The sequence below is a fragment of the Panicum virgatum genome, chromosome 7K (assembly GCF_016808335.1).
Source record: "Panicum virgatum strain AP13 chromosome 7K, P.virgatum_v5, whole genome shotgun sequence".
In the NCBI taxonomy this organism is placed as follows: Eukaryota; Viridiplantae; Streptophyta; class Magnoliopsida; order Poales; family Poaceae; genus Panicum; species Panicum virgatum.
Window position 1 is genome coordinate 31,595,069 of NC_053142.1, and position 22,437 is coordinate 31,617,505.

General features: G+C 40.7%; 1 protein-coding gene across 1 annotated transcript; it reads left to right on the plus strand.

The window, feature by feature from the left end:
* The first annotated feature begins 1,066 nt into the window (after positions 1–1,066).
* On the plus strand, positions 1,067–20,568 carry LOC120640115. Its single transcript, XM_039915995.1, has 6 exons — positions 1,067–1,344; positions 17,543–17,763; positions 17,928–18,018; positions 18,110–18,164; positions 19,019–19,808; positions 19,895–20,568. The coding sequence occupies exons 1-5, from the start codon at positions 1,067–1,069 to the stop codon at positions 19,334–19,336; spliced, it is 963 nt and encodes a 320-aa protein (XP_039771929.1). The 3' UTR covers positions 19,337–19,808; positions 19,895–20,568.
* Positions 20,569–22,437: the final 1,869 nt, after the last annotated feature.

The window sequence follows — 22,437 nt, forward strand, 5'->3', positions numbered from 1 at the left end:
CGGAGGACGAGGTGACCCCTCCTTTCTGGGAACCTCTGTAATAAAGACAGTGTCAAGGGGACAGGTGGTGAGCATTACCTTTGTGGCAAAGTCCTCACCTACTTGGCATGAACCTTCGTGGCGAGACCAAGCTATTAACCGGCAAAGACTTGGTGACTAGAAGCATATCCTTGATGGAGCTCCAACATGGACTAGGGTGCATTTTTCCTACCGATACTATGGGAAAAAATTGATGTACCGAGTTGGTATTTTTTTAACCCACTTCTTTAAGTTTCCGCATTTCATACTTGCAACTTGTGTGCCTTTACTTTCAAAGAATATTATCCTGTTAGTCTTGGCTATAAATTGCAAAACTCTTGTTTGGTGGGTTGGAATACTAGATGAAACTGTAGTTGAATATCTAGATGGCATGCTCTAGTTTATGTTTTGTGTAAATTATATGGAGACCATAGGTTAGGGTTTTAAGTTTCATAATTCACTACCTCTCCATCTTAGACTACGAGCACCAATTCCTTTCAAGATGCCAAAAAGTTTACACCAATTTAGCTTGGCTGCTTGCTGCATTAGTTGCAAGGCACAAGTCACACGGTTCATCACGTGAAGCGATACACGCATATGCCCGCGCACATTGTGTAAACCAGTCTCATTTTCCCATTATTGTGTGTTCAACTACACAGGAGTGACCTTCTATTTAAGTTGGCTTGAAGAAACTCAAAATAGCAATATAGGATTATTGGATGCCATACACTCTTGCTTTGGAATTTCTGAAATGAGCCTCTTCATGGGCCTATTTTCCAATAGAAACACAACATAGGTGATTATTAGAGATATATTGTTGTATTTCCTTGTATTGAGTTTACTTGTACTCAAAGTCATACGGCAATATATAATAGAGGTCACCCCCTCCTTAGGGTGTGTGGTGTTTTTCCAATTCTCTACACGGTATCACGAGTCCAGGCCAATCTATAGGGCCGGCCGTGCGCCTCTCTCCTCTCCGCTGCCCTAACCCACGTGTGCTTCCCTGCATGCACGTCCACCCACCAGCCGCCGCCGCCCTCTCTAGGCCATGGCACCTCTCCTCCTTGCGCCGCCCCATCTAGGGCGTGCCTCCTCCCTGCAAGCTGCCCCCTCCTGGCTGGCTGCAACCCAGCAGATTGCATCTGTTGGCCGGCTGCACCCCAACAGATTGCATCTATGGATGTCCTGTGTCACCGGCGCCTCCTCCACCGCCGGCAACACCACCGACGGCGGCGATTCCTTTCTCGACGGTCTCGCTGCTCTCTTCTCTGACAACACTGTGCCCCTGTCGACTCCCATGGCTGCCTACGCCGCCGTCTCCGTCTGGTTCTTCTAAAAGAAGCAATGAGGATAGGCCTCCCGAATTCCTTTTTTTAGGTTTGCACAGATAATACACTTGTGTATAAGACATTGCGTGGAATTCTCCTAATAGATTGCCAATGACTGCAGAGCTAAACATGTTGTTGAAGTATATAAGAAAATACTTTGATAAGCTTTTGCTTAGATTGGAAAGTCAGAAAAAATATGTTTTTTTGTTGAGTGAAGCGATGTGGGAAAGTCATGAGAGACTATGTAAGCAAAATTAATAAGGAAGGATATTCCTTGTTTACCATTGATGTCGGCGAAATGAGATTCCCTACAATTTCAATCGATAAAGCCCCAAAGAAAAACCTTATAATCTGTTTTGATACTATAATAGCCAAAGAAGAACTCCATAAGGTCTTCCAAATCGTAGATTCATTTACTATTTTTTGTTATCCTCAGTTTACCCAACTTTACAATGTTCCACTATATGTTATGGGATCATGTTTGCCTATGGACTTGAAGATGGATAAGATCTTTCAGTGACATATTCTCTTTGAAATCACTTAGAAACATACTAGGTATTTTCTGTGCTGATATGTTATTATGATACATGATAATTGTGTATTAGAACCCCTGTATTGTTGCATACTGTGTTAAGCTTTTTTAAAATTCAATTGCAATGTGTTGTCTCCTATTGTCTAGGGCTGATAATTTGTTTATTGTTACTATATTAATATGGAAAGTGGCTTCCAGCTGGCATCAATGCACATAGAGTTTTGAGACCTAGGTTTGGTTGCCTGTGGTTAGGAGGAGGGAGGAGACGATGGAGATATATAGTAGCAGCAAGCAAAGTGGGTGAGGAATATATAAGGAGCCATCATTAAAGTTGATTTTTTTACCTTTAGAGTCGGTGCATTCTGACGCTCCTTATTGATCCGGTAGCTAACTTTCTATCAGCCGTCACATTAGCAGCTAGCAAATCCTATGTACTAGCAGAAAAATCAGGAAAGAATCTAGAATGCTCTAGCAGCAGCCAAAAAACTTAGGCTAGATATCCACATAGCTAATGTTCTATTAGCCATCAGATTAGTAGCTAATTTTTCATTACCCGTCAGATCATATGCTAGCGGATCCTGCGTACTAGCAGAGAAACCAAGAAAGATTCTAGAATGCTCCAGCAGATAAAGAACTCATGCTAGATACTAGTAAAGATATTTTTTCTCATTAGCAGTCAGATCTTATATTAGCAAATAGCAAATGGATACGACCAGCATAGAAAGAATCTAGAATACTCTAGCATAGAAAAAAAAAAATCTCAAGCTAGATCACATTAAATAAATTCTTGACGTACAAAAAGGGAGATGGAATCACATTAAAATGCAGTTAAGCTTTGCATTGAATCTTCAAGCAATCAATCTACTTTTACAATATACACGTACTGACTGGTAATGTTGCTCCAAACATATCTATTAATTTGATAATTAATAAGGCAATGTATATTGGGCTATGTGCAGTGTAGAATACCAGTAAAGTGTTAAACACATTACCACACCATCCACAAGGGCAGCAAGGAGGGGCAAAGCAAGTTTACAATCGCCCGTAAAAGTCAAAACTTAGGGTCAATTTCCTGTGGTCCCATCTGACCCCGCTCAGTTCCTCAACCAAAATGGCTATCTTCTCGGTCCAGTGCACAATTATAAACAAAACTTTATGAACAAAATGTATATGATAAAAATTGTTTGCAATAATATTTAGCACAAGCATCTAGAACATAAATGTTTTGCTGAAAATAAAACAAAATTATGTAAAAATGTTCATAAACATAAAATGAAGCAAATAAAATTTGAAGAAAAAGTTAAGAACAACAAAAGTTGTAAGAAAAAGTCGACAAAATTTGGGAAAGGGGAAAATTAGGGAAAATACGAACTAAATTTGAATTGTCCGAGCAAAACTTCAGAATGGAGAAAATGGAAAACATAAGTTCTAGGAAAAATGTAGGGCAAATCTATTATATTATTAAAGGAGTGTTAAAAGAATCCACCACATTCGCCGAGAGAGTCTAGAAATTCCCACGTTAATCTAAAAAAGAGAAGAATTTACATCGTTGGATTTTATGAAGATCTAATGGTCTACATTAATCTAAAGAGTCCATATCAAATATATAGAGAAGATATTAGATAATTGATAGAAAAGAAAATGAATATATGGAAAAGAAAACCAATACATACTCTTTCCTTACTCTCATCTCATCTACGTTCTGTTTCCAAAAAACAACCACGCAACGAGACGTACCAAAATAAAGTGATCAGCACCTGATTTCATTTTTTTTCTTTTCAAGAAAATAATGGGGTGGCAAACTCCCCACCTTTAATTGTTTTTTTTGCTGAATTGAAAACGTGTCAAAACAATAAGAAGTTTACAGAGGTTAAAATTGCAAAAGCCATCATTGGAGGTGAGAGAGGTTAAAACTAACTGATTTTGTGCACTAGGATCTGACACCAATCCAAAGTTACGCTTCTTAGAATGTGCAACCCTCACATAACTTAAATGAACTACATTCCAACACAAATCCAAAGTCACGTTTCTTAGAATGTGCAGCCCTCATATGACTTTAACAAATATAAATCTACTTGATAACATATATTAGCTTTAAAAGTAAGAGAAATTAAAAGGGGTCAATATATATTTATGTGTTAATCAAGCCAACTATGGAGCATCCTAGATTGTTTAGTGAACCATGGCCTCCTTTAGCCTAGAATGTCTTCAGTCTGTTTACCTGATTCTTTGCTGCGAAAGAGTTTTTGGTGACATAGGACGGATGAGCAAAATTTGAATAAGGCAGGTGCAGAGTGATATGTCACAAATCCGAGATGTTGAGATGCAGAACAGCAATAGCACAAATAATAAGAGGGAGGAAAAGGTTGTGGCAGTTATCCCCTGACGACTTGAAAAACATGTAGTACATGTTTATATGAAGATCTAACCGTCTAGGTTAACTTAGAGAGTACACGTCTGAGAAAAGAAGTAAGAAATTTCCATTTTAATTAGAAACAGATCTAACGGTCTAGGCTGAACCTAAAGAGTCCATGTTCCATAAAAAAGTAAAAATTACCATGCTAATAGGAAAATGATACAAACAAATAGTATTAGAATACGATATAACGGTTCACATTGACCCAATAAATTCATGACAAATATGATTAGTAAATATATAGAGAGAAAACATAGGACTCGATCACAATAGAGATTAGGGGCCAACTTGCGTGCGGCTGCAAAGCAAGCTAGCACCAGCACGCCACTTGTACATGTACCTACCTACCACCTCAGTACCACACGAACAACGATGACTGATTCATTGTTAAAAGCTGTTGTAGCGATAGTACTACACATCATTGTAGTAATCACAAGGTGGTAGTTTAGGGGCAATCGTTAATAACAACCAATTACATTCCTTCATCACTAATTAGAGTCGGCAGTAATTAATCTACACAAGCACATTCATCATCATACACACTCGCAAATCAACACTCTCTTCTGTACACCGTACCTGCAGTTACTATAACTTCCTTTATTTTTTTTTCTTACGCCAAACGTGATTCTGATCTGAACTCCAAATAGGTCATGTGAATAGTCAAACAGAATGCATTCAACGAGCTGTATATATCCATGGGCTAATTAATAGATAAAAAAATCAACTTTGCCTCTCTTATAAAGTGCCCACTCAACCTTCTAATAATTTTTTACATTTAATACCATGGTGTTAAAACAAGTCGCCACGTTTGTCAAAAGTGACTAGATTAAAATATTAATATAGAAAAGACAAAAATACACATCATTTAGATTTTATTATGATTTAATAGTCTACGGTAACATAAAGATTTTGTCGATAAAATCAGAAATTAAATTAATAAAATTAGTAGTTGACTAAAGAGCTCATGTCAAAGAAGGTTAATACACACAAAAATTTAAAGTATTTTAGAAGAATAAGGACATAGAAAGTTGTCCTAAGAGCTCATGATGAATGAGGTTAGTTTTTGCATTTAATACCATGATGTTAAAACAAGTCACCGCATTCATCAAAAGTGACTAGAGATTAAAATATTAATCTAGAAAAGAGAAAAATACACATCATTTGATTTTATTATGATCTAATAGTCTACAGTAACTTAAAGAGTTCATCAATAAATTCAGAAATTAAATTAATAAAATTGGTAATTGACTAAAAAGCCAAATTAAAGAAGATTAACACCCATAAAAAATTAAAGTTTTTTTAGAAGAATAAGGACATAGGAAGTTGTCCTAATAGCTCTTGATGACTGAGGTTAATAAATAGCTAAATTAAGAATTAAGAAAATAAAGAAATTTGTAATTCATTTGTATACAAATTGGGAAGAGACATAGCTGAATATAGAGTCTATGACAAATGTGATAAATAACTAATTTTTATTTAAAATATTAGATTGGTATTTGATTTCCAAAAATATTGGATAGCAAATTACTTATGGTAGAGCTTATGCAATTAAATTCATCAATAGCTGTATTTTGAATTATGACCTGAAGCTACCATGCTAATCATAGCTTACATAATTGATTTTGTAGGATGCTCCAATTATCTAGATTAATCCCTAGAATTCGTCTTGAGTATAACCAATAAATAGCTAAATTAAAAATTATAATCAAGGAAAGATAGTAGTATTAAATAACTATGTCGGAAAGAAAAATTGTATTTCCAAGCAAATTACTTAGATCAAAAACCCATGTAGAATGTAATTAGTCAATAGATAAATAAAAGAATCTCAATACCCAGATCTATCTACTTACATAAATTTCAACATAAAAATATTAAGCCACCATGTTAATGTGGAGGGACAAGAAATTAGCACATCAATGGTAAATCTAAGCATTTTAGGCTGTGCTCGAGCCCATTGGATCTTGCCCTGCCCACACCTTTGTAGGTTCAGGATTGGTCAGAGGAAACCAGGCTCGAGAAGTTCAGCCTCATGAGAGCATGACCTGATATTATAATTTAATTATTTTGAACCAAAAATAGTAGAAAGCTAGAGCTCGGTCCCGAAATTTTTCCATAGGACTGGACTAGGTGCCAAGTTTAGCTCAAAAATTAGTGGGGTATTTTTTTTGGTTCGATTTGAAAAAATGCTCAGATCTAATAAGTGAAAATAGGGGGCAAATCTATATTGTTTGTAAGCATAGATGCAAGTTATTAACCAATAGATGTATTAGAAGAATATATAAAATAGAAAATAAGGAAAAGATCAGGTTTGTTGCAGTCGTATATGAATTAACTGTGACTCAGATTCTTTGTGGAAATTAAAATTCATGATGAACAGGATAGAAGGGACTCTTCATTAGTATGAAACCAAAACGAAAAAATGATATGCATCGACGATCACACGGTTATATGAGAAGGAGCTTGCATCAAGAGAAGAATTTGCACCGTTGGATTTTATGAAGATCTAACGGTTCAAACTAACTCAAGAGTTCATATCAAATACGATTAATAAATAGCTAATTTCGGATTTAAAAAATTAAGGAAAATTAAGACATGGCAAAGAGTCCATGCTGAATACTATTAGTAAATAGTTTGATTTGGAATTAAAAAAATAAGAAAATTAGGGCTTAATCAAAGAGTCCATGTTGAATACAATTACTAAATAGGAAAATTCTGAATTATCAAATTAAAAAAATAGCATTACCACTAGATAAAAATTAATATTAGCTGAATAGCTAAATTTAAAATTAAAAGTATAAATTCTATTATATTATTAAGGGAGTGTTAAAACAAACCACCACGTTCGTCAAGAGGGTCTAGAAATTCCTACGTTATTCTATGACTGTCCAACTGTTGTCGGTTGACTAATTTTTTAGTATGTCATATTGTTAGTACCTGTTAAAAGTTTTGCAAACGGATTATGCGTTCTGGACGATTGAAGAAGAGGGGGGCATGGGTAATACATGAGCTTGATGGAAAAACATATGTTTTAGAATTAATCTGGACTGTTAATACCTCTTTGCAAAGAGATAATGTTGACTTGAATTCCTAGCAACTACTGGTAGCTAGCAGCACGGTGGTCGCAGGCAACAGGCTGGCAGAGGGAGCCTCTGACGCAATGTGCCCCCGGTGTCGTGGCACTGCCCCGACGTGAAGGGATGTCGAAGATGGATGGACGGATGATTTCGTGATGATGATGGAGTAAAGAAACGCGATGAGATGTCAAATACGATTAATAAATAGCTAGTTTCGAATTTTAAAAAAAAAGACATGACAAAGAGTCCATACCAAATACCATTAGTAAATATAGCTTAATTTGGAATTAAAAAAATAAGGAAATTAGGACTTAACCAAAGAGTCCATGTTGAATACAATTACTAAATAAGCAAATTCGAAATTATAAAATTAAAAAAATTAGCATTGGCACACGACAACAAAATTATTATTAGCCAAATAGCAAAATTAAAAATTAAAATTATAAAAAAAAATTGGCATCAAATATGATTAATAAATAGATAAATGCAAGAACTAGAATAAAAAAATTATTGTTGATATGTGTAGTGATTATGAATCATATTAAGAAGAAAAATAGCTAAATAAATAGTATCAAATGCAATAATAAAAATCCAAGTTTGAGTTTCATGGCAAATAAAGTTAATAAATACTCCAAATTAACGAAGATCTAAATATTATTTGTGTATAGGATTTACACTATTCGATTTAATGATGATCTAACTATCTAAATTGGACAAAAGAGTCCATGTCCAATTTAATGAGATGAAATATTTTAAACTACCAAAAAGTGTATGTATCCAATTAAAGTTAAATACAAGGTCTGCATGACATAAAAATTCATGTTACCATCTATGTCTCGCATTAACCTTCCTTAAAGATGCAAAAAAATGGCAGCAGCATAAGCGTGACAACACGACCATAGTTGTATTGTATTGGTACTATTGTAAGAGATAATTGCTTTGAAAAATCTTTGGAACGCCCTGCACTACGACGCGACCATAGTCTTTGCCCGAGATTCCGAATCACAACTTTTTGAGTCTCAAGAACGTCCTGCAGTACATGCAGCTGCATGAAGCACACTGGATTCTACTCAAAATCATTGCCGAACTCAATCTATCCATTTCTTCTGGAGCAACCAAACGTCAAGATAGGGACGAAAAAATAATGATGATGCGCAGAGTTTCACATATTGCAATCTATTGCAAGACCATTGGCACTTTATGATTGTAAGTGTGGGCCAATAAATACACAGACGAATTAATGTGAGAGAAATATCCGCTAAAGAACCAATGCTTTCTCCAAACAAGAATTATCATCATAAATATTGCATATTCTTGAACAACTTTAGTTATACAAACTAATCTGATGGTGGTCAACAAAGAATTATGATTCTATGGGCATATAATAGTTCCATACAAGTAATAATCACTGGGATAAATGGTAAAGCACCGAAATCTACAAATAAATGTGACTATTATTAGCTCAATCTAAATAGATGTATGGGAAAAATCAGGGAGTTAGTCATGTGAGGAATCAAATAGCATAGATAATTATTAACATTATTATCCCCATCTAATCTTCTATAAGTACACACTAGGCATGGAACACAAATGTGATCGATACCTCTAAAGAAGTATAGAGAAAGAGAAGATAAAAAGATAAAGAAGCACCAAGATTGAATGGGTAAGGAAAGTAGAAAAAGGAGAATAGAAAAAGAAGGCAGGAAAAAGGAGAATAGAAAAAGAAGGCAGGAAAAATGAGAAAATGAGGGCAAAAGAAAAGGACAAAAGTGAATTTATTGGTTTAGTCTATAAATAATATCATTAGAATGAGAAAATATTAAATTATAGACATGTCATGTTGGACATTTGACATCTTTCATATATTCATGAAAAAATAGAAGAAGCGGTTCTACCGAACGGTTTTCAAAACAGCTCTATATCCATAAAAAAACTGCTCCATCAAAGAAGCCACAACTGAAATTATTTTAGCCACAGATACAGGCCTAAAGCCCTGCTAATCTATCTCAAAGTCGATTGACTACAGTACAAAATCAAATGATTCAAATAAATGTACGTTGTCGGTGCTCCTCTTCGCTCAGAAAAAAACCTTGAGGCACAGTACTAAACAGGAAACTTCTCCATTAGATGCATCGGATGCGATACACACTAATCAATTTCAAATATACCGAGGAACAAAATAGAAGACAGAGAAATCAATAAAAATTGCTAGAGAAAATGAAAAATAAAGAAAAGAGTTAGAAACAACAACAAAGATATATATAGAACTATCTATCACTGAGATGACAAAACTCTAAAGTAGATCAATATATGCAGTCATATGAGCTAAAAACAAATAAATTGTGCAGTAACCAAAGTGGGAAAATAATAATTGGTTCGGTTAAATAAAAAATTTAAAACATATATGCATTAACATAGCACGCATATATATAAGTTTTGCATAACATTTATTTACCAAAGCCAGCAGGAGGCCTCAACTTATTTTTTAACATAACTTTTTTTTGTCTAATCCATGATTATTTTTATTTCGCTCCGATGATGAGTCATGTCTAGATATGCTAGATGCTACTTAAGTGCTCTAACAACTACACTAGATATATTTTCGCTAAATATTAATCAAAATATTGCAAGATACAAATCGAACTCCAACATCTAAGTTACAGATTGTTGGCAAACATAACTATCAAATACATATAAATATATTTCATAATTATAAAAAACTTTATATGAATATAATTATGTACAATTTGCTCTGTATTCAAGGTGATCCAAAATTGAATTCAATCCTCAAATTTAGATTTTGCAGGTTTAAGTACTAAAATATACAACTATAATATAGAATAAAGCAACATAAAAAGTGATGATTATATGAACTCCTATGCATAGAAAGCTGCAAGTAGTATAATATTCAACAAGAGCAAATGAGAGGTAAATAAATTACAAAATACATCTCTTCTGTCAATGTAAATATTTTTAAAGAATTAAATAAAAAACTAGTTACCCGCGCTATTAGCGCGAGCCACCTTGCTAGTTATACTATAACTAAAAGAAAAAAAGAAAAAAGAAGAAAAATAGCAGCGCGGCCGCCAACGAACCGATGTGGCCGAGCTCACTGGGGCCTGTGCAGCCGCTCCGCTCCACGCAAATGCACCTCTACCTTGATTCAGCTAGAGTTTTAAACGCTTTGATCACTTGCAACTTGCTTGTTTGCGGATCCTTAAGCTACCGTCATCGTCGCCGACTAGGGTTGGCCGTCAGATAAGTTTGGGACTAGGAAAAGAAATTGGGCCTTACCCTTACAGGACCGGAATATACGCCACTTAGATACCACGTCTGCTTGCTCGTGGCAGAGACACAGTAAAACCCCTCAAAAAAAGTAAATGAACAAAGTAATTGAAATTTAATTTATCTAACCCCATTTTCCCTTACTAATTCAATCAGCTCACGGTCCCTTTGGCGCGCCAAATTTCTAGGAGGACAATAGGAGCATGCATAGACTTGTTAGAGCTTTGTTTAGATGCACCATGTAAAGTTTTTGAAAGTGAATCTTTTCATATTTGAAGTATTAAACATAGACTAATCACAAAACTAATTACAGAACTCATCTATAAATTACGAAATGAATTTATTAAGACTAATTAATTCATCATTAGAACATATTTATTGTAGCAATTACTGTAGAAAATTAGTGTCTAATCATAGCCTAATTAGGCTCATTAGATTCGTCTCGTAATTTACAAGTAAACTATGTAATTAGTTTTTTATTTCGTCTAGATTTAATACTCTATGCATGTGTCGCATATATTCGATGTAATAGTTTTGGAATTTTGAATTTTGCATCTAAATCAGGCCCAAAATGCAGGCGATGGAGGATGAAAAATGCGGTAGTTGACCCGCATGGCGTCACGCTGCAAACGCAGTTCAAGACAAGAAGAGGGGCAATCAGTTCAAGACAAGAAGAGGGGTAATCGCCCTTTCCTCTCAACATCTGCGGGCCGGTCGGCCAGCCATCTCGCCCAGCTCCTTCAGGAGCCTCTTCGAAATAAATCCCTACCTAATAGGCTAATATGCGTGGAAATAGTACCAGTAGTACAGGGGCAAAATTTTAGCCTCTAGCCAGTAGTGCTGCTGACGAGACAGAGCAGTCAATACTGAAAGTTTTCATGATGCTGCTGCTTCTGCTGTCCAGCCTAGGGACAAGTTTGGCACGTGAAACCGTACGCTAATTCGAGCCTTTCTACGGCATCTTCAGGGTCCGGATAGGATGATCAAAGAACTAGTAGTACAGTATAATTCTCGCCGTGCGTCGAGATTAGGGTGGCAAACGGGCCCCGGGAAGGCCATGACTTGTGTGTGTGCAACCTACAGATCCACATGGCCATCAAACACCTGTCTCTCTCTAGACTCTCGTCATGGCCTACCCGCATGCAGTTGTAGATCGAGTACTGCCCACCCACTACAGTGGCCATGGCCGGTGCTTAGAAGCCATGTTCCCGGAACATTGGGAACGTGGAACGTGGAACATTGTTCTGTGAAATCATGATACAAGGGGCTATACCTATTCCGTATGTTCCAATCAGAGATGGAACACATTCCAAGTGTGATGGGAACGATGTTCCCGGAACGTTGTTTTTTTTTTTGGTCTTTTAAGTCATGTGCATACTTGTCCATTAGGCCAATCCCAATGGGTGGTTTTATTTTGTTGTTTCCAAGAGTGCCACATCACCAAAACACAAATGAAACCATGGATGAAACTCATCCTCATAATGCATTGTTTCATATTTGCTATTTCATAGGCTCCCATTCTATTTAATTCTAATACTCATTAAGCGTTGGTAACCGTGCATACATGATTTTCATCTAGATGAAACTCATTTCATCTCTCTCCTCATTAAATCAGTGTCACATCATCTAAAATTGTGACATGGCATCCTATTTAATGTGCATGAAACTCTTATGAAATTCCCACTGGGAATGGCCTTAGATGCTAACGACTCAAATCCGGCCATCGGTTACTACGAATCACAAACAACAAACCCTATCCTCTACTACACCCGTCTGCCGTCAGGACTCGGGACCCCGAAGGAGGACGGACCGACGGGTCCGAGTCGGACTCCATGGCGGCCGCTGCCGCACTGGCGAGGCTGAGCCGCTGAGGCGCAAGGTCGAAGCATTGAGCAGGCTGTGGGCGAGGGCGAGCTGTGCTTCTCGTTGAGCCGTCGCGAGGAGCACGACGACTGCACGATTGCGAGCCGACGATGACGGAGGCAGACGGCCGAGGGCCGAGGCACAAGTGCCAGGCGTGGAGAGCTGCGAGCCTCGTGCTATCACATCGCCGGAGTCCAGAGCCCTTGGCGGTGGTGCCGGCCGCTGGCCACTGGCTGCCTGACGCCCTTGAGCACTGACTGAGGTATGTCCGGCTTGAATCTTCTTCGAACCGTCTTCATGTTCCGGCAGCATCGGATCGACGTTCCATACCATTTTGGGACGCCGTTCCCTGTCGTTCCCGTTCCTCGTTCCGGGACGAAGTTCCCGAAACACCGAACATGCCCACGTTCCGCGTTCCCGGCTTCTAAGGGCCGGTGTGGTCGCGCGGGGGCCTGCACGGTGGGGCTGACGACGCTGACTTTATTCATGACTCATCAGGGGGCGGAGGTGCGGCCTGATGCGCGAAGAAACAGGACTAAAGGAGGAGGACAAGGACGAGAAGAAGATCCAAGAGAAGATTTTTGGGCGAGAGAAAATGGAGGACCCCTGTCTGATTCGATTCCTATTGGCGTTGTGTTTAGTTCGCAAAAAAATTTGAGTTTTGGTTCATCTCGTGCTAATCAGTTAGACTGTGTAATTAGTTATTTTTTCAACTGTATTTAATTCTCTATGCATGTATCGAAAAATTTGATGTGACAGGTACTGTAGAATTTTTTTTGAAAACTAAACAAAACCTGGGTAGGTGAGGCCACTAACTGCAAACTGCATCCGTAGCCGTTCCTGCAAACAGAGACATCCATCAACTGCAAATTTCTTGGCTTTTAATTTGGGCCCTGTTTAGTTCCTACCTGTAAACGCAAAAAAGCCATAAACGCATTAAAGTAAAAAGGAATCTTGCTAATTTGAAGTACTAAATGAAGTCTATTTACAAAATTTTTTGCATGGTTGGGCTGTAAATCGCGAGACGAATCTAATGAGCCTACTTAATCCATGATTTGCAACAGTGATGCTATAGTAACCATCCGCTAATTATTGCTTAATCATGAATTAATTAGCATCATTAGATTCGTCTCGCGATTTACAACCCATCTGTGCAAAAAGTTTTGTAAATAGACTTCATTTAGTACTTCAAATTGAGAAGATTTTTTCGCAAAAAAATTTTGTGTTTACGCCTCCCCTAAACTAAACACGGCCTTGACTTCCTAGTCTCCACCTGCATACTTTGGTCCGGCCATCACCTCTGCATTTCTTTGTCTCGATTATCGTACGGAAACCTTTTTGCTGACATACATTGACATGTAAATAAATGGCTTGGCTTTGATAGGGAAGAATGACATTTATGGTGAAATTCAAATGATGATGAGTGCAGGCTTGTGTTGTCAATCTATATGAAGTTTTATATATTGATAGACAGAGTTATAAAGTTTCACCTTAAATGGATTTAGATGATACTTCTTATCGGTGGAGAAATAGGCTCATAAGCCCCAAATAGAGTGATAATGCAGATAGATGATCAGTCTTTCACTGGCAGTACTAGGTACTGCAGGGATAGCACCACCACTGCACTGCGCGTAATTGAGACATTCTGTGGACACACCTGGGCTTCCAATAAGCATGTACATAAGCCAATACTATTCGGTATAGGAGTAGAGCTGTGCTCTTTTATTTTCAAAAGTGAGGGCTACTGATACTGAAAATCTCACATAAATAAAAGGTTTGCTCCCCAGGAAGGCGAGAGATGCAGTGCCTTATGCCTTGCATTCATGGAGATATGGTTCCCCTCATCTCTTGGGAGTACAGGCATGTGTGATGGATCCTCCTCTTTTCATTTGTAAACACACCACTACCAAGTACCAGTGCTAAGCATCTCTCTCGCGCGCGCGCGCGCGATGGCCTTGAGCTCATCTGTATCCAGGAGGAAGCCAGCAACATGCCCAACCCGGCCAACCGCATGATTACGCTAGCGAAGCGGGCAGGGATAGGAAGTGCCTGGAAGTCACATCTACCATCGGAGCCGCTGAATGTTAACTAGAGCTGCTGAGCTACCGAATCGGGCAGACGTGACGAGCGGGCGTCAATAGCGTTGCGGCGGTTTGGGTTTGGCATGGCCTGCGGACCACCGGTATGGACGCGCCCATCCGTAGCCATGCCGCGTCTCCCTCGGCGGCGTGCCCCACCGACGGACGAGCGGGCTCAGTCATGCCGACGCGCCCGGCCGGCGGGCGGCGGACTCCATCGATCGCAAACTCACCGAGATTTGATAGGGGAGTAGAGATAGGTAGGAAACTGGTGGGTAATTCTAGCAGAGCATGGGAGGAACAAGTTTAACGAGTTCAGACTTTCAGTATTCGGACACAGCTCTATCCATGGCGTCTGCCTTCTTGAGAGCCTTCCACGTACGCTTCTCAATTCTCATAGAAAGAAGCGTGGAAGGCTCTTCGACGCTTCTTCGGCGCACGCCCGGCCATGACAGACTGATGTCAAACTTTGAGAGAACCACAAACATCACCAAGTGCTTGGGCGCCTGCCTGGTGATGCCCAGTTCGCCTGCCTGGATTAAGATGACTCTGCATCAGCGACACGGTTGCATATTAGGATGAGCTAAGTTTACTGAAAGAAAAACATTGATTATCATAGGAATGCAGGACCTGGAGCCCTGGACCTGGCTGGATTTCAGTATTATTTTCTCACAAGTTACTGATGAATTAAAAGTTTTAGTGTAGTGTTTACTGTACCATGTGTAAGACAACGTTGCACGCATACCAGCCTTGGTTGAGTCATGTGAGCATATCTATAATACTCAATTCCAACACTCAAATCTACGCACTAGGATTGCAAAACCAACTTGTTAGGTTGTTAGGGCGCCTCTCGACTTAAGAGTTGCTTGTTAGGTTTCCATTTGTACAGAAACTGCTCCTTTTTTTAAAGAAAAAAAGACCCCACTCAGAAGAAGGTAATCACTAGCCAGAACAGTTTGGATACTGATGAATGCCACAGCTTCCGCATCATAAGAAAGAAAGAAAGAAAGAAAACGCATTAGTGGCATTCAGGCATCATCTTTGACAACAGGAATAGGCACTGCTCTGTATATTCAGTTCTTAATAAAGATGGATCAGCTCACAGCATCCACGTCCTAAATTACAAAAGTCAAAGCTATAGTAGTCTGTGCATTTTTCGTTCAGATCACCGTTGAGAACGATACTAGGTAGTAGCAGTTGCATAACATTAGTACAAATTCAACCAGGCCGTTACATATTTAACACATCAGTCCATGACGCTGAGTAAGGTTATTCCATGCCCAGGTATAGCAAAATAACTAGCAGTCCAGACAAAGCCTAATAAGGTTACATGATCAGTTCCTAGTCACCAGCTAGGTTGCAACTTCCAAGTTCCAACTGAAGCAGATCTTGGCCAAACAAGTATGTAACATCCCTTATTTTTTGTACAGAATGTTATAGGTCGAAATTTTTTATTTTCAAAAAAAATCGTGGATGTGCTAATAGCTAGGATCATGTAAGTATATCACGAACTCTCAGCAATATTAAATAAATTTGAAATAACGATCATTAAAATGTTAGTATGAATCTACTTGGGATTTATTTGGAATTGTGATTCTATTTTGGTTGGATTTTATTTTAATTTAATTTTGCGTGGAAACTAAATTTGAATTATGCCCTTCGAATTTAATTTCAAAAGCTAACCATTTAAGTTAAATTATTTGCGTGGAAACTTGACTGGAAGTTAAATTGTTTGGGCCAAACCATTTAATTACAGAGCTAACCCGTAGACGATCCTAAGTCAACCCGCTAATTGGCCCGCGACCCCACCCGCTGACTGTACTAACCTGCTAACCCGGCCTGCTGCTCGGAATCAGCCCAGACTCAAAGGCCTAAACCACACCTCGCCGTGCGTGCACCTCCGGTCCAGCACCTGCCAGCCACACGCGCCGCCAAAACTGGCCTACACGGCCCAGCATGACGCCACGCTAGCCCCGACCCAGACCGTTGTTTAAAGTACCAATTTTAGACCGTTTTTTTAATAAAAATTTTAGACCGTTAATTTCTTCATAAACATATAAAAAATTAATATTAATTTAGCAGTTCGGGTATATTACTAACTATTTTTATAAGTGTTGGTGAATATTTGTATATACAAGTATATTAAGGAAAAAAAACACACCAGAAGGAGCAAATAAATACACTTTCAATCCAAGGTAACACCTATCTGACCAATCAGAATATGTCATTCAGCCTCATATAGATCGAAGGGTTCACCAAAGCAAGTAAGGACAGAGCCAAATCACCTACAACCGTCATGAGGGCCCATCTAGCAATCACGAAGCTAAAGGATGGTGGAAACAAAGTCGGTGGCGGTTTGGCCGAACCAGTGTATCACTCTCGTACCACCGAGAGAGAAAATACTCTTATTACTATTCGTCGTGGAGAGGGAGCCGCGAGAGGGCTCGAACGCTTGTCAATCGACACGTGCCAGGAGAGGACGGCCGACGCGGGCTATGGATTGGTCGCACAGGCGTTGCGCCGCGCGTCGCCCTCTGTGTGTGGGCCTCCTGCTGCCGCACCACCTTCCTTGCACCATGCCCAATCCGGCCTCCTTTCGCTCTCTGCATGTGGGGCTCCTTCCTGCCGCACCGCGCCCCGCGGCTCGTGGGTCCAGCCGGCCTCTTCTCGCCCCTTTTCCACGGGACAGCGCCTCTTCTCTGGCCGCCTTCTTTTTTGGGTGTGTTTAGTTCGCGAAAAAGTTGATGTAGCACGTTTCGGTTTTATTTGGCAACTATTGTCCAACCATGGAGTAATTAGTCTCAAAAGATTCGTCTCGTCATTTACAATCAAACTATGCAATTAATTATATTTTTAACTACATTTAATACTTTATGCATGTATCGTAAAATTCGATGTGATGTGCGTCAGTGAAAAATTTTGGGAACTTTTGGCGGAACTAAACACAGCCTTTGTTTTCCTTCTCCTCCTGACTCCTGTGGGTGCGGTGTAGGGTTTGGGGAAGCTTTGGGGAGGGCTGGATCTCGCCGCAGTGGGGGCGCGGCGGCGGCGGAGGAGCCCATCGGGGGTGCGCCGGCGCCGAACCACCCCATCCACGCCGTCCTCGCCGCGCGCTACCGGGGCTCGCGCCTCCTCTCCTGCATTTGGCTCCTTCCTCTTCAGGACTTTGGTGAGTTCCAGATCTACCAACCTGTACGGATTATTCGGGTTTCCTCGCCTTCCCTATGAGCTTTGCCCTCTTGCTTTGTGCCTACGGTGTCCGCCTTCCTCGGTTCCCTGGTACCCGCTGCAATCTTGTGGTTGGTACGCCTGGAATGCTTCCGCTGCCGTTAGCTGTTGTGCTTTCGGTCTCAACAGCGTGTTCGTCGTGCTGCTCCACCTGGTTCGGTCACCGTTGTCTGACTGCTCCTCCTCTCTGGATTTGGTTGGGCCTCTTGCTCTGCCCGCTCTATTCTTCGTTTCTTATTTTCTGCTTATTTGGTGTTTGTTCCTGATGGTGCGCCTGCTATATCTAGGTGGCTTGCTTGTGGGACGCCTTGCTCGTGCCGAGCTCCTGCTGCAGGTTATAAGGTGGGTGCTCTTTCCATTGTTCAGCTCTCAAGTGTGCAACTAGATATGTGCTCAGTATGCCTCTCATTGCAAGTTTCCCGGTCCTTCAGATTGCTCTGCCTATTCTTTGTTTCCCTGCTGTGCGGTCTGCTTTGTTTGGCCCCTTGCGGTCCTTGTGCTTGATCTGTTCTTGCCGTTCCCAGAAAAAAAAATATGGTAGATTGGTAAAGGGTTAGCATGCATTGTCCATTACAGTTTGGGTGCCCCTCACACTAGATGTACTTGCCATGTTACTGTTTAGATGGATGTTCCTGGTTCTTCTTGGAGACGTTGCAGGGAACCTACCCCTTCCAGTAGAAGAAATGCACGACCGCGGTGCTCTGTACCGGATTTGGTACAGTCACGGAGCAGGCATCGCGAGGAGGCTGATGCGGCCATTTTAGCTGCTCACGCCGCTGCTGCTCCGCGATGTTGTGAACCGGCGCCTACGCCCACTTTATCTGCTTCTGTCCCTCGTGCTTCTGATAGAAATGTCCGTCAACGTGTGTCTGCATCTCAGAATCATTGGTCAGCTCCTCCAGTTCCCTTTCTAGCTTTGGGCTCTGGTGCACCTACACCGCGTCGTTACACAGAACTCAGTGAGCTGAGATCATAAATCCTGCTGTCTTTCTTATCTATGCTCTGTGCTGGATTTGATTCAAATGCTCCACATACTCAGGATGATCATGGAATATATAACATACAAAGCCTTTACCGTTGCAGACATGCCGTGTTAAAACCAAATTGCCTCATATTGCACATTCTGATCTTTCACAGCACACTTATTTGAATAGCAGCGCAAGTACAACAACTTATTTTGCACTATTCTGTTGCAGATACAGGAAAGTGTTCATGTGTCTTGCAGTCTCATACTGGCCCATGTTATGGACAGTCTCAAATTGAAGGTGCACAGCTCTGGCTATGACACTACCTTACAAGGACTCAATATGGAAACAGCATGGATGCATGTTGATCTCCCATGTGGGAACAGGCCAGGAACAGATACAAGCATTGTCATATTTGGTACTCCACAACCCTCTCAGAATGAAGCTGATGAAAGTGTGTGCCAAGCAGTCCTCAATTACTATTGCAGTGCTAGGGATGTGAACATCGACAATTTCAGTTACAGCATTCTGAAAATGAAACAAGAGTAATTGGAGGCCAGCAATTTTTTCTGTGGTGCTATGCAAGACAAAGTGATGCATCTGCTGCTTGAACGTGACGCTGCTCTTGCTTCTGTTGAGAACAAGAATCAAAACAAAGATGTGAAGGTGAAACCTCTTAGTGAATCTTTCATCAAGAAGAAACAGGATGAACTCAGCAATAATTTCTTTTATGAGATCCTCCAAGACAAAATAACAAATTTGCTTCAAGGCCGCAGTGTTCAGAAACAACGCCACAACACTATGATACATGGCTTGGCTGATATCTGTGACACCTTTGCTGATCTCCTTCCACTTAAAAAGATTGATGATAGTCAGACCATCTCTGAATACACCGAGACTGGGTTCATTTTTTGTGGCAGCAAGAACAATCCATCACGCATTGATCAGCTTGCTTTGGCTCTTCTCAAGATCCTGTGCGACGGGATTATCGATGACACGAAGCACGGCACCACAGCGTACTGTAAGTTGCCAACCTGATGCAAGAAAGGATTCTTCAGGCCTTCTAAATTCACAAGCACCTGGTCAGTTATTGAACTATCTTTGCAGGAGGATGCGCACGTCCAGCCCATTGTATATACCCCCCCACCCCCCCACCCCACTGCTACTACGTCTGTCTTCCACTCAAAAAGATAGCAGCAGCCTAACCATGTATTGATGGTTCCTTTTGCGTGCTTTACCGCTTAGCATGGCTAACTATGGTATAGCACTTTCTTTTGGCACTTGACTTTAACAGGTGGAAAGACCTACAAGGCCTACAGCATTATTTTGTGAGGGTGTTGCATAATGAAGCACCACTCAGAACAATGATCCAGAACATGGTTCAGAGAGCATCTCTGCAGCAACTTCACACACAAAGACTTAGAAACCAACTTCTAGATCTTTTTGGTTGTTTATTTTGGCAGCAAAACCTGAATCATAATGCTGTAGCAAACTGCCTATGTCACTCAATTTGTCAACTGAGTATCCTGCTGCAGAAAAACATGCTCAGCTCTCCTTGCTGGTTTTAGCTTTGTGTGTGTTTAGTTGATGTCTATTCTGTAGTACCACATCTGGCCTCATCATAGCAGCTATGCTTATTGGATGTTGCTAGGAACTTCTGAATGAAAATGTATTACAGTCACCGAACTGCATGGTGCATGTGATCCTGTAAACTAAACCTGAATCATATATGCACGAGTATTCCTTTTGAAATATAGTGATCATCTCTGCTGCTGTTTATGCCAAGTGCTATGCTTGAGTAATGTGGTCAATTTCCTTTCATTTTGTACGACCTTTCGTTTTGTGGATAGGTATTTCGTTCTGTGTCATAAACTACAGATTGGTATGCATGGCGTGAAAAACTAATCTGCTGACATAAAAATTCAAATCTTTATTTCCATACATCTATCTCAACTCGAGTACCCATTCCAGGGCAAACAAAACGTTGCTAAACATTCTGGATAGTCAAACAAACGCCTGCAGAAACTTAATGGCACACAAAACATGTATAAGCGGCCCAGTACACAAACATACACACAGCCCAGCCCAGAAGCGACCTCAAAAGAGCCCAGTCCAAAATGCTATTCCAATTCAGACAAAATATCAAACTAAGCTCGCTGCCAGGCGCGGCGTAGCGCGCTGTTGACCTAGTGTATCAAAAGCCACAGTCGATCATAAGTTTTGTGGGATGAACGGTCGATGTACGGAGGATTAGGAGGATTCCATGGGTCCCAGTGTCCCACACATCCATGGCTGGTCCATAAACTTCAACTTCATGGGAACGAAAAATCCATCCATCCTTGTGTGCTGTCTCCATTTCTGCAGCCTTGATCTTCAGTATCACCGTTTTTCTAGCTAGCTGACAAAAGTTTACCCTGGAAAATGTTCCGAATCAATTTCCCCTCTTTTTAGTACTAAGCAACATCTAGCTCGAATGCTGGATTTCTCTAAAGTACATAAAAATTTACAAGATAGTCGGACAATATATGTCTCTCCCATTTGAGCTTGTAGAGAATGCAGTAGCTGGGAGTCGAAATACGATAGTATCATCAACAAGAAAAGGAGAGGAATTTAAATTTTCACCACTACAAATTGTGTGTGTGTGTGTGTGTGTGTCTGTGTGGTGGGAGGGGGGTCACAAAATTACCACAATCAAGATGGACTTTGCAAAATTCTCACACCATTGACAACTCGTTTTCCTTGTCATTCTTCCTCTTTTATCGATTTTTTTTTGTTCATTTTCCAAGCCGTGAAACGACCAAAATGCACCAGCCTGCCCCTCTCACATTATTTTGTGGGGCCGAATCGGCCTGCAAGGCCTTGTTACCCGCCAGTCGGCATGCCCGCCTAGGGCGCGCTACTCGCCACACGCGGAGTCGCGACTCCTTGTGGCCTCGCCCATCCCACCCATCGCTACCCATTGCGATGAGCGCGCCGTCCTCGAGCAGCGCCGCCGTGACCCTCTCTGGCCCCTGCCACTACCTGCCCGTGGCGGCGGCGATGGCATCGTGTTCCTGCGCCCACGACCACCATGCACCAGTGGCCGAGGGACGCTGGTCGCACCAGAGGCGAGGATGGCCCAGCCCCTACAGTTTGGAGAGAGATCGGAAGAGAAGCAGAGGAGGGCGACGTTTGAACTGGACGTCGGCGAAGGGTGGCGCCCCGGCAATCCAGGAGGCGCTCCTGGCGTGGCGATCGCGCACGAGGGCGAGGGGTGCTGCCGGCGTTTTGAAATGTGTCTTGGAAAGAGATATAATTGTGCAATTGAAATTTGATAGATGGTTTAAGATAGCGTGGTTTAATGGATGTATTCGTGGTGGATTTGGAATTGGGAGAGGAGGAGGAACAGTAGCCATGAAGAAGTATCGGAGAAAAACTCTAGATTGATTCATCTCTCGATCCTTCTCTGGTTGTATCTATGTGTGTTGACATTTTTATATTTTAGTCCCTGATATCTATTTTTATAAATATGACCCAATATAAGAACAACATTTTAAAATTTTGAAATTGCTTGCATGTGTAATAGTAGCTCCCATTAGCCCCATATAGTAAATACTGCATGTAGGTGGATGGCAAATTTAGACCACCGTGCAATAGCACAAAGCACGGCC

Coding starts and splice junctions, on each gene's coding strand:
- LOC120640115 (XM_039915995.1), top strand. CDS start 1,067: ATGGCACCTCTCCTCCTTGCGCCGCCCCATCTAGGGCGTGCCTCCTCC. Junction 17,764..17,927: donor CCTTCCTCTTCAGGACTTTG/GTGAGTTCCAGA, acceptor CGCTGCCGTTAG/CTGTTGTGCTTTCGGTCTCA. Junction 18,019..18,109: donor GCTCCTCCTCTCTGGATTTG/GTTGGGCCTCTT, acceptor TGCTATATCTAG/GTGGCTTGCTTGTGGGACGC.